The 13,428-nt window shown below is 36.3% G+C and overlaps 1 protein-coding gene across 1 annotated transcript in view; it reads left to right on the top strand.

Annotated features, from left to right (window-relative positions):
- The window catches only part of LOC102959085 (glutamyl aminopeptidase), an 82,579-nt gene that overhangs the window by 15,289 nt on the left and 53,862 nt on the right, over positions 1-13,428 (top strand). The window contains exon 4 of the mRNA XM_007098249.3: positions 12,200-12,320. Within this exon, the coding sequence (XP_007098311.2) occupies positions 12,200-12,320 (121 nt within the window). The remainder of the gene's footprint in view (positions 1-12,199; positions 12,321-13,428) is intronic.

Below are 13,428 nucleotides of genomic sequence, written 5' to 3'. Positions count from 1 at the left end.
AGGTTTTAGATGACATAATGGAAAATACAATTTGGCAGAAGATCCCAATGGTATCTTTGAGTGGTAAATATTTCTTAAATATCAAAGCTGACTGCATACTATTCCGTTGTAAATTTGGTTAAGTTTTCACCATTTGGGTGGGAAATGAGTATTGTCATAATATATTGCTTTCTGATGATCTATTTAGTAAAAGGGAAACAGAATGCTATAATCTCTTTGGACACTTCCCAGAGACTCTGGGTTGGGAGAAATCAGTGAAAGTGAAACATGGAGCTAAACAAAGTAGGGGCCCTTCCCTTCCACCCCATCTACAGAAGACAGGCAACCAGATTTTTCCCTCCTGCAAAACCTGGTAGGGCTGTTTTCTACAAAAGGTAGACAGAACCCTTACTAGAGAACTTGCAAGGCATCTAGTATGAATGCCAATTTATGGTAAATTCTGCCTCATTGACATTTGAGAGGTTCCCTGCCTGGCTTTTCCTACCCACTCACTCTAAATTGCAATCTAACAGTTAACACTCAAGCACAGGTACCCCAGTACAATCTCCCATTCTAGAAAAAATTAAGGGGAAACCGACCTACTTAAATATACTTAAATGTGACATCAATGGAAATGCAAACCAGCCTCAGTACTACATTCTTAGAGCTGAACAGACAACTTAAGATAAACAGGCATCTGAGGAAAACAAACAACATAAAAGAAAATCCAAGGCAAATAAACAAAAAAACACTCTGGGGGCCAATAGTAATGATTGGGGAAACTAAAGAGAATTCCCAAAAAAGCCATAAAAAATTGAACTTTCTCACCTGTACAACCTTTAATTATTACTCTCAGATTCAAGAAGATGTGATCACCATAAAATAGAAAGCTATGAGAAAACAATCAGAAATCAGTAGTTCAAGTTTAAAATAAAACATGATTTCCAAAGCATAATCTGGCTCTGATCCCCAGTAACCCGTTACTAATTACCAATAAGCTTATGGCTTCAGTCCTGCCATCTGCTTTGTATTTTTATCAAGTTCATGGAGATATTTATGTTGTTTAAAGTCCTGATATGTCTTGTGGGTTTTCCATTTTTCCATTGCATCTATCATTTCAGTATGTGGGGTACATCAAATTTTTAATTTACTGTGCCATCTCGACCCAAAGTCCCTATACTTCTATTTCAGTTTTTAAAAAGTGGAACTAGGTAGCTTTTGTGTAATGCAATACTTTTAGTAGAAATTTCATGAATCAAAAGATACTTTGCTTCTGACAGTATTATTTTGGTACATTAATCACTTGCTATTCATAATCAGATTATATTGTGCAATCAACAATCAGTAGTACCCTGATCAAACCCTTGGGTATGTTCACCATTCTGGCAAAAGTTCCTTTATATCAATAAACATAGAATCCAGACCTATGTTCTTCTGAATTGTTTAATAGCAGGTATTATTTACACAACAGGTATTAGTAGTTGAACCATTCGTTATGCTTAAAATGTCCTTGCTGCTCATGAGAAAAAATTGGAATAGAGGATTCATCCCAAAAAAACTGTTAAGAAGAAAGGTAACTGAGTTTGGAAGGTAGCTCAAAAGACTTTTAACTTTGTATATTTCCTTTATTGAATATTATTTGCAATGCATTTTGATTCAGTCCTGAAAAATAAAATTTAGCAATAATTGAGGCTAGCCTTTGATGGAAAGACTCTTTACAACTCTGTTGGTAAGAAATCCCCTGAGGACTTTTTCAGGTTTAGTTGATTGTTTCAGGGTTTTAAAGTCAGTAAAATCTTTAAGTAATATCTTCAGGTATTTATCCAAAGAAAATGAAAATACTAACTTGAACAGATATATGCACCCCTGTGTTCATTGCTGCATTATTTTTAAAATTTAATTTAATTATTATATTTTATTTATTTTTATTTTAAATTTTATTTAAATCCAAGTTAATTAAGATATAGTGTAATAATGGTTTCAGTTATGTATCACACCTAGTGCTCATCCCAACAAATGTCTTCCTTAGTACCCATTCAGCCCATTCCCCCCACCCACCTCCCCTCCAGCAACCCTCAGTTTGTTCTCTGTATTTAAGGGTTTCTTATGGTTTGTCTCCTTCCCTATGTTCATATGTTTTATTTCTTAAATTCCACATATGAGTGAAATCAAATAGTATTTGTCCTTCTCTGACTTTTTTTGCTTAGCATAATACATTCTAGTTCCATCTGCATTGTTGTAAATGGCAAGATTTCATTCTTTTTGATGGCTGAGTAATATTCCACATCTTTATCCATTTACCAGTTGATGGACATTTGGGCTCCTTCCATAATTTAGCTATTATTGATAGTGCTTCTGTAAGCATTGGGGTGCATGTGACCCTTCAAATCAGCACATCTGTATCCTTTAGAAAAATACCTAGTAGTATGATTGCTGGGTTGTGGGGTAGTTCTATTTTGAATTTTTTGAGGAACCTCCATACCGTTTTCCAGAGTGATTGCACCAGTTTGCATTCTCACCAACAGTGCAAAGTGTTCCCCTTTCTTTGCATCCTTGCCAACATCTGTTGTTTCCTGAGTTGTTAATTTTAGCTATTCTGACAGGTGTGAGGTGGTATCTCGTTGTGATTTTGATTTGTATTTCCCTGATGATGAGGGATGTTGAACATCTTTTCATGTGTCTGTTAGCCACCTGGAGGCCTTCTTTGGAAAAATGTTTATTCATGTCTTCTTCCCATTTCTTCACTGGATTATTTGTTTTTTGGAGGGTGTAGAGTTTGATAAGTCCTTTATAGATTTTTGGATACTAACCCTTTATCTGATATGTCATTTGCAAATATCTTCTCCCATTCTGTAGGCTGCCTTTTAGTCTTGTTGATTCTTCCCTTCGCTGTGCAGAAGCTTTTTATCTTGATGAAGTTCAATAGTTCACTTTTGCTTTTGTTTCCCTTGCCTCCAGAGACATGTGTAGTAAGAAGTTGCTATGGCCAGGGTCAAAGAGGTTGTTACCTGTTTTCTCCTCCAGGATTTTGATGGTTTCCTGTCTTACATTTAGGTCTTTCATCCATTTTGAGTTTATTTTTGTGTATTGTGTAAGAAAGTGGTCCAGGTTCATTGTTCTGCATGTTGCTGTCCAGTTTTCCCAACGCCACTTGCTGAAGAGACTGTCTTTTTTTCCATTGCATTGTAGCATTATTTACAATAGCCAAGATATGTGAACAACTTAAGTGTCTGTTGATGGACAAGTGTATAAATACACACACACACACGCACACACACACTCAGAAATATTATTCAGCCATTAAAGAAGTCTTGCCATGTGTTACAACATAGGTGGATCTCAAGGGCATTATGCTAAGTGAAGTAAGTCAGAGAAAGACAAATACTGTATGATTTCACTTACATGTGGAAGCTAAAAAACAAAAATAAAAACAAACCAAGAAAACAGGCTTGTAGTTACAGAGAATATATTGGTTGTTGCCAGAGGAGGGGGTGGGAGGCACATATAATGGGTGAAGGGGGTCACAAGGTACAAACTTCCAGTTACAAAATAAATAATTTATGAGGGATGAAAAAATAAATGAAATCACTGGATTCTACTCTAGAAAAACAATTAGTACAAAATGTAGAGATTATGTGACTTTTGAATTAACTCCCAAACTATCAATAAAATGTACTTCTATTGTTATATAGGAGTCAAATTTTGGGAAGCAATATCCTTGATAAACATGTCATTAACCTCTTAGGTTAGTTCAAAGTCTTCTGTTGGGCTGTATTGCATTCCATTTTCAAATCCACAACAACGTGGATTATGAATATATTTTTAAGTTATAGGTTTAATACCCATACATTATAGAAAATGTGGCTGGAAGAAAGCAAGTAGAAAAAAGGAAAATTAGGGGCGCCTGGGTGGCTCAGTCAGTTGAGTGTCCGTGTTCAGTTCAGGTCATGATCTCACAGTTTGTGAGTTCGAGCCCCGCATCAAGCTCTGTGCTGACAGCTCAGAGCCTGGAGCCTGCTTCGGATTCTGTGTTTCCCACTCTCTCTGCCCCTCCCATGCTCATGCTTTGTCTCTGTCTCTCAATAACAAATAAATGTTAAAAAAAAAAAAAAGGAAAAAGGAAAATTACCTATATTACCATATATAAAAATCATTCTAAGTTATTAGTTTTGTGATGCCATCTGAAGTACATTTGACCTATGACCTCAATAACTTTGCTAGACTTTTTAGCTTGGCACTAGTCTTCCAGGAACCAAACTCAGGACAAATTAAATGGTAAGAGTGATCCTGTTCCTGAGAAACAGTAAGTTCTAATTAGGACTTGGGTTTCTTTGGGCTTTTGACCTCTGTCTTTTGTAAAGAGGGATGTGCAAAAAAGGAGCAGTTACTTTGCTAGAGATTAATTCAACTGTAGTCAAATTCCTTGGCTTTCATGATCAGACGGAGGAAGTTGAGGGGGACTACTCACTAAGAGAGGCTGGTATTGTCCATTTAATTAGTTTTATACTATAACCATATTAATTTGATTGACTCAGTGGAAGAGGTTGTATTGTGCCTGCTTCCAAAATGTTATAGGATGATTCCTGAATAGAATTATACCTTTGAATGAATCCTTCCTACTTCCTGTGTCTTCTTACTTGCTTCTGGCTTGGTCCATTTGTCTGGACTGGAAAGATTGAGGGCAGGGAATATGTATATCATGGGGCTTTTAAAAATAAACTTTATATTTTAGAGCAGTTTTTGGTTTTATGCCATGGATTTTAATTTATGCATTCTCCTACATGGAAATAGTCTGCTTAGAAATAAGTTTTATTGTTTTCATACTCCTATATGTTTAAACTTCTTATTTTGAAATAATTTTAGATGTACAGGTGTTGCAAAGATACAAAAGAATTCCCATGTAACATTTACCCAGCTTCCTCCAAAGTTAACATCTTACAAAACCATTTATCATACATTCATCAAAACTAAGATATTAGCATTTGTACAAAACTATTAACTAGACTACAGACTTTATTTTAATTTTACCAGTTTTTCCACTAATGTATTTTTTCTGTTCCAGGATCCAATAGATTATACTACATCATATTTAGTCATGATGTCTCCTTAATTTTGTCTAGTCTATGACATTTTCTCCATCTTTCCTTGTTTTTAATAATCTGGATATTATTGAAGAGGACTGGTCAGATATTTTGTACAATATCCCTCAATATCCCTGAAGTTTTCTCATGATTAGAGTGGGGTTTTGGATTTGGAGGGAAAATACCTCAGAGAAAAGGTACACTTCTCATTAGATCATATCAAGGAACACATGCTATCAACACAACTTATTGTTGGTGATGCTAACTTTGGTCATTTGGTTCAGGTGGTATCTGCCAGGTTTCCCTAGTATAAATTACTATTTTCCTTTTCCATATTCTATCTGTTACAAGTGATCACTAAGTATAGCCCATTCCCAAGAGGAAAGGGATTAAACTCCACTTCCTGGAGGGAGGACTATCAAAGAATTTATGGATATATATTATAGCCACCTCAGCAATTAATAAGTATACACAAGGAGAGATAATTAAAGGTTATGTACATATCCTATTTCTCCTTAAAACTTTGACCACTCATTGTCGTATTCGCCAGTGGATCTTACCTGTAGCAGTTCTCCTTCTAATGACAACTTTCTGCCTCAGAGCTGTTTTTGACATAGGTTTATTTTATTATTTTAAAAAGACATGTTTGCTGTGGCTTTGTAAAGTTTTCAGAATGAGTTTAATTTCAATAACATTTTTATGAGTTTTTTAAAACGATGCCTTCCTTTATTGGAAGGGCTATTCGAAATTAATGGCTCTTAATCTTCCCCCAAAGCATGTATTCAATCCAGGAAGCCATAGAAGATTGCTAATGATTCATATTCTTTATTTAAATTTACAAAAAGATAAACATAATTTAAAATATAAAATTCTATGAGGTAAGTTAGACTTCTTTAATGTTTGGTTTTTGTTTTAAGAAAATTCTGCAGCAGTTGTAATCATCAGGCACCAAACAACTTAAATTTTGACTCAAATGAACTGGCACAAGTAACTCTCTTGTAGTTTTTTGAGGGAAAGCTGTCTGGATCTTCCTCTGTTCTCGTTCCAGTCCATTGTTACAGCATAAGTTCTATGGTTTGCTTTTTTTCTTGGCCTTCTGCTTTTTTTCTAAAAAGATTTTTTCTTGCTTGCTTTCTATGTCTGTCTGTCTGTCTGTCTGTCTGTCTGTCTATTTAGAGAGTATGAGCAGGGGAAGGGCAGAGAGAGAGGGAGGGAGAGAAAGAATCCCAAGCAGGTTCTGTGCTGTCAGTACAGAGCCTGATGCCAGGCTCAATCTCCCAGGGAGATGGTGACCTGAGCTAAAATCAAGAGTCAGACGCTTAACCTTAACCACCTGAGCCACCCAGCAGTCCCTAAAAGCCTTTCTAATGAGACTTTTGCAAGTCAAAAGCTTTTGGCTTTCAAGTTTATTGTGTGGGCATGAAACGCCTATTTTGGAAGTGAAAAACTCCACTTTTTTCCCCCTTGTATTCTTTTAATGTTCTACTGGTAATGTGGATATCGCTCACCTATAAGGAAGTGCAGACAAAGAAAATCACAGAGGTTAATAATTCAGTACATTACCTGCAATGATACTAGTCTTCTCGATGGGACGCATAAAACTCTCACGTGTCAAACACTGCTTCATATACTAGCTTATTTTATGTTCACAACCACACAAGATAGGTGCTGTTATTCCTATTTTGCACCTAGGGAAAGTCAGGTTTCATTCTTAGGGTAGAGAAAAGAGGCAGTATGATACAGTAAAGACCAAACTTTGGGCTGAATGCTAGTCAGTTTCGCCCTAGTCTTCATTGGTCTCATGTACACACGAGGAAGTTTCTTTTTAAAACCCTTCAAACTGTAAAGTCTGATGTAGAGGTCTACAATTCTTCTCTAAAACCATGTGGCTAGTTGCATGTTAAAATTCAGCAATTTTCTGATTTGTGAAGGTCAAATGGTACAAATACTGCATAGTTTTGAATAACTACAGCAGGATCTGGGGCAGCACCTTACAGTCAAAGAGAAATACTAATTTCTGCAGCACTGTTTTTGTGGTGAGAAAAATAAAGATTAGAAAAAACTATCATTTGTTCAGGTCAGATGAGTCTGCAAAATTAGTTTGCTCTGAACACATAAAAAGCTTTATATTTTCAGAACTCTTTGGATTTTATCATTGTGAAAACTGGAGTAGTGAAACTTGTCAGTGATGCAAAATATTCTATTACTGCTGACAGTCTCAGATTCACAGAATTGATGCATAGAGTGACACACTGCATGGAAAGTGCTTCTTCCATTACCTGGAAATTTTAAAGTACTCCGTGGGACTAATGATTAATCATAATGATGACACATAAAGGAAATGGCAGCAACCAATCAGGTTCCTAATTCTCATGGACGTAAATTCCTCCTCTCAAATTCCTGGAGATCCTTGAATGAAAGGGACAATATTAAGAACTCTGCAAGACTTCTTTACAGGCAGTTCCCATATGATCAGAGAAAAGTAACAACAACAACGATAACTCAGATGTATCACTCTTCCCAAAAGAATAATCAGCTGAATATATGCATTAGAAGGCACGGACTTTAAATCGGACACTAGCTCCATAGATTCAGTACTTTGAGATACGACCCATGGTATCCAACGTTGGTATACCTTGGTCATTTAATTTACTTGGGGAACTTGCTGCCTCTGCAAACTAAATATATGCATACAAATTAGGTTCTTAGAGCCTTACAAACTTTGTATTTATATATAAGGTTGTAAAGCTTATATATAAACTTGATATTTGACCTTTAATAGAGTCCTTGAATAATAAAAGATATATGACTCAGAAGGCAAGAAGAAAGAATATGCACGCATCTCTTCTTTCTCATTCCAAGCTGTTTCAATATTGCCAGTCATATACTTAAAAAAAAATCATCACAGTAAAGCAAACACATAAACAAGAAAGATGGCAATTATTTCAAAGTGATGACAATTCGGGGTAATTTCCTGAACTCTGTCATGGACAGATGGTGGCTGATGGTGGAGGAAGGCTAGCCACCTTTACTAAAGCCCACAGAAAGGAGCGGGAGATACAGATGGAGCATGAGTTGAAGACGAGGTCAGAGAGCAGGAAGGGCTGAGCAGAGGACGAGTGAAGGCAGCAGCAGAGGGAAGAACGCTTGAATCAGCAAATCTGAACATCACAGATGACCTGCTATGAAATGGATGCCACATGAAAGGATTTTGAAGCTTCAAATGGCACACCGTGTTGGCAGTTGGCCGTCTTTAAGAATATGGTTTTTTTATAGATAGCAGATAGGACACGCTTGTAGATAAACTTTGGCTGGTTATGTTACCAGATTAATGTCTGAATCTGTATATTCTGTGATTGCTTAGCTCAGTTGATCAGAGCAATGGTCATAAAATATGATGGATGACCCTTCAAAATAAGGGTCATGGATCCCATGTGATCTTCAGACTGGTTAGACTATGAAGACAGAACATAGCTCTGGGGGCTTGAGTTTCTCAGAAACAAAAGAAGAAAGGACTACTTTCATTGATTGAATCCACATTAATATCAATCTACCAACAGAAGTCTAGAGAGTGAGAAAAAACAGAATATGTTGTCTCAGAAGCATTGTGCTTAAAGGGAGTTGATCCACTAGCATGGGAAAGAAGATCTGGTACAAAGAGCACAGTCTTTCTCTTCCCCATTTTCCACCTGGGGTTCCCACTGTTATCTCTTCTTCCTCTTAACTCTCAACGGTGAGTCTAGGGACTCGCTGCTATCGCTTCTTCCTCTTTCTCCCTCTTTCTCAATGTTTCATTGTTCAGACATTATGTGTGGCACAGAAGTAGGGTGTCAATAACAGTGGAGGAAGTCATGATGGAACTACCTTCCTGAAGTTTTTTAATGAGAATAGATGTAGTAGAAATTCTGAGGGAGTTTTGACACCATAATCAATTCACAGATGAAAAATTCTCAGAATTTCTGCATCTAATGGAGCCATCCTGTCTAGTCATGATAGTTTTGATTTCACAGGGGGCAACTACCTCTGCTCTGTACAGTGGCCACCAACTGGATCCTTAGTTTCACTGAACTTCTTGGAAAATGCACGTCATCGTTTCCATAGAAAGAGAAAACAGTGAGAAAATGTATCATCTATCCTGACAGCTGAAAAAAAAAAACAAAAACAAACCTCAAAGGATGTTGTGATGATAGTTGTGTGAATAGTGTTGCCTTTAGAGATGAAGATGAACACATCTTTACTTTTGCAAATAAAGCAAGAATGTCAATGACCCAGTGGATGTGGGAACAGTGAGCCAGCGCTGGTAATTTCAGGGATGCTCTTTCAGTACTTGTCCTTTATTTGCTTTTTACAAAATGTTTATTTATTTATTTTGAAAATGAGAGAGTGTGTGTGTGCGCGCACATGAGTGGGGAGGGGCGGAACGAGATGGGGGGAGAGAATCCCAAGCAGGCTCTGAGTTGTCAGCACAGAGCCTGACTCGAGACTCGATCCCACTAACCATGAGATCATGACCTGAGCCGAAATTAAGAGTCAGATGCTTTACTGACTGAGCCACCCAGGCACTCTGGTATTTGTCCATTAAATTATTGGATCTTTCCGCTGTTGTTCACAGCTGAGAAAAAATGGCTCAAGATCCATGCCTATAAGAATACCAAAATTAGCAATGCTTTTGGCATAATAAAGGAAGAAAGTAGGCATAGTTTCTCTTTCTTTTTTCCTTTTTTAAAGTTATGAGTCACCTGTGCCATTAGGTAGATGGGATTGGATTTACCAAATGACTGCATATTTTGCTTTACTTGAGGGTTTTGAATCTGGCCATAAGTTTAGCAAGTACGCTTCACTTGAATTCCTCAAAGTTATTTTTAAAAGACTTTTTTTAGGGAAGTTTTAAGTGTACAATTAAATTGAAGGGAAGGTATGAAGATTTTACATATACCTCCTGCCCCCACATATGCATCCCTTCCCCCATTATCACTATCACTCCTCCAAATAGTACATTTTTTTTTTAACCAAAGATGAACCTACATTGATACATCATAATATCCAAAATCCACAGTTTACCATAGGTTTCGCTCTTGGCATTGTACATTCTATGGATTTGGACAAATGTATAATGTTATTTTTGTATCATTGTTATATCCTACAGATTACTTTCACTGCCCTAAAAATCCTCTGTGGTCCATTTATTCATATTTCCTTCTTCCTCCACCTCCTAACCCCTAGCGACTACTGATCTCCTTATTGTCTCCATAGTTTTGCCTCTTCCAAAATTAATATAGTTGGAGTGATACAGTACGAGGCCTTTTCAGATTGGCCTCTTTCAGTTAGTAATATGTATTTAAGGTTTCTCCCTGTCTTTTCATGGCTTGATAGCTCATTTCTTTTTAGCACAGAGTAATATTCCATTGTCTGGATGGGCCACAGTTTATTTATCTATTGAAGGACATCTTGGTTGCTTCCAAGTGTTGGGAGTTGTGAGTGAAGCCACTATAAACATTTACGTGCAAGTATTTGTTGGACATGTTTTAAAATCTTTAGGTAAATACAAAGGAGCACAATTACTGCATCATATAGTAAGGGTATGTTTAGTTTTGTCAGAAACTTCCAAAGTATCTTCCAAAGCGGCTGTAGCATTTTGCATTCCCAGCAGCAATGTATGGGAACTCCATGTCCTTGCTAGCATTTGTTGTTGTCAGTGTTCCAGGTTTTGGCATTCTAGTGGGTGTGCAGTCATACCTTACTGTTGCATCTCCTTGATGACATATGACGGGGAGCATCTTTTTGTGTACGCATTTGCAAACTCTGTATCTTCACTGATGAGGTGTTTGTTAAGGTCTTTGGCCCATGTTTTAATCAGCTTGTTTGTTTTCTTCTTGTTGAATTTTAAGAGCTCTTTGTATATTTTGGGTAGCAGTCCTTTATCAGATATGTCTCTTGCAAATATTTTCTCCCAGTCTGTGGCTTGTCTTCTCATTCTCTTGACATTGTCTTTCACAGACCAGAAGTTTTTAATGAAGTCCAAATCATCAATTATTTCTTTCATGGTGTTGCAAGAAGTTATCTTCATACCCAAGGTCATCTAAGTTTTCTCCCATGTTATCTTCTAGGAATTTTACAGTTTTGCATTTTACATTTAGGTCTGCAATCCATTTTAAGTTAATTTTTGTGAAGGGTGTAAGGTCAGTATCTAAATTCATTTTCTTGCATGTGCAAGTTCAGTTGTTCCAGCACCATTGGTTAAAAACATGATCTGTATTCCATTGTATTGCCTTTGCTTCCTTGTCAAGGATCATTTGACTATTTTTATTGGGTCTATTTCTGGGCCCTCTACTGTGTTGTACTGATCTATTTGTCTATTCTTTTGCTAATACCACATTGTCTTGATTAGTATAGCTTTATAGTAAGTCTTTAAGTCAGGTAGTATCAATCTTCCAACTTAGTTTTTCTCCCTCAATATTGTGTTGGCTATTCTGGGTCATACATGCTTGAAATTGGGGGGTAAAAAGTTTATACTTGGATTTGATTTATAAATCATGTCATAGGCACACAAATAGAGAATTGATGTAGTTTGTCAAGATGCCTCCCTCTCAGAAAATTTTGAATCACTATATTTTAGACTCTGGGAGTAAAATAGTTAAAATATCAAAAGGGTAATTTGGACAGTAATGAATAGTACAAGCAAAAAAAAATGTATCTAAGGGCTCTTTAGATGAGAAAATCACATGACTCATTTCCTCAAAGGCAGATTACACACACACACACACACACACACACACACACACACACACAGAGAAAGAGAAAGAAATTGATAGAAAAATAGGTACACATAGATATTAAGAATATATGTTCAAAATAGAAAAAAATAATAACATTTAAAAATATATTGGACACTATGCCAACTGTTGCGACTTACATAATTTCTAGTTATTGAAATTACTCAGAGTGTTATACAGCATAATTTCCTTTACACATCAGTCTCAGAGATGTGAAGTGATTTGTCCAAAACCATAAAGACCTGGGATTCAAACAAGTCTCTACCTGGCCCCAAAGCTCACCTTCTCTCCACTATGTTATATGTCATAGTTTTTGTGTTTTATCAAACAAAGAATAATTTTCACTGAATTTTTGTGTTTTAATAGCTCACTATATATGTCCAGCCAGAGCAAAAGCACACAGCTGAATATGCTGCAACCATAACTAAAATTGTGTTTGATTATTTTGAAGAATACTTTGCTATGGATTATGCTCTTCCTAAATTAGGTGAGACTCATTTTTTATTTTCTTATTTTTAATATTGCCTTTGCTTTCACCAAAGTTAAATCATTTCCTCCAGGTTTAGCATTTTCAGTTAATAGTCACCCCTTAGTCTTTTTATTATATGCCTAAAATATGTGTCTAATATTTACTAGACCCTGAAACGCATTTTGGATTCCTCCAAGAATAATGTCCATACTTACTCTGTTCTTACCTGTTAAATGCAAAGACTTTTACTTCCAAATAAAGATTAAAGTATTGTGTGGAACTGCAGACGCTGATAATAATGGAGCCAGAAATAGCAACCTAGATTAGTTGATTTCAAAGTCATTACTGTTCCAATAGCTTACATTGCTGCTCTCCCATCAATGAGTTCATAACTAAAAGAGATAAATGATGCTATCGGAGTCCTATGTTCTTCCTGTCCTTCCATTGGACAAGACTAATTCTAGATTCTCCAGCAGTTAGAATGGAAAAAAAAAAATATATATATATATATTTTTTTTTTTCTAATGGGGGGAACGTTTTCTTTTTAAAATAAAAATAAGGCTATAATCGAAATGGTGTGGATATGACACTTCTACCAACAGCAAACATGCTTTATTAGTAAGCTTGCGTGGTATTTGCAAAGACTTTAAATGAAACATCCATATAGATGTCTGTAGGGATAAAATGGAGGCAACAAGAATGCCAACCAACCCAAAATTGATTTCTCCATTTCAATTTATGCCTGTACTTTAACAAATTAGCAGTGCAAAGTGACTGGGAAACCAGGTTCTCTGAGTGGGAATAGCTGTGGCTCTGAGCACCTTTGTAGATGGTCCGTTTTCTCTTCAATGGCATCAGCTCCCAACTATTACAGAGAAACAACTTTTCATCAAAATCAGAATAATATTTAATAAAATGTTAAGCACATCAATTTAAAAGTCTCTTCTCTCTTTATCTCACTTGTACCACCCAGGATAAAGTGGGAAGTGGAGCTTTTAGAAATTTATTCTCTCTGCTCCTTTTCTCTTCCTCATTCTCCCTTACTCCTTCTTTATACTTTAAAATGCATTTCAACCCTTTCAGAATTAACTGTTTCCTAGACTTTTTTTACAGATGACTTCTGCAT

This window comes from Panthera tigris, chromosome B1 (assembly GCF_018350195.1).
Source record: "Panthera tigris isolate Pti1 chromosome B1, P.tigris_Pti1_mat1.1, whole genome shotgun sequence".
Classification (NCBI taxonomy): domain Eukaryota; kingdom Metazoa; phylum Chordata; class Mammalia; order Carnivora; family Felidae; genus Panthera; species Panthera tigris.
Note: the sequence above shows the minus strand (reverse complement) of the source record. Positions and strands in the feature narration are given on the sequence as shown.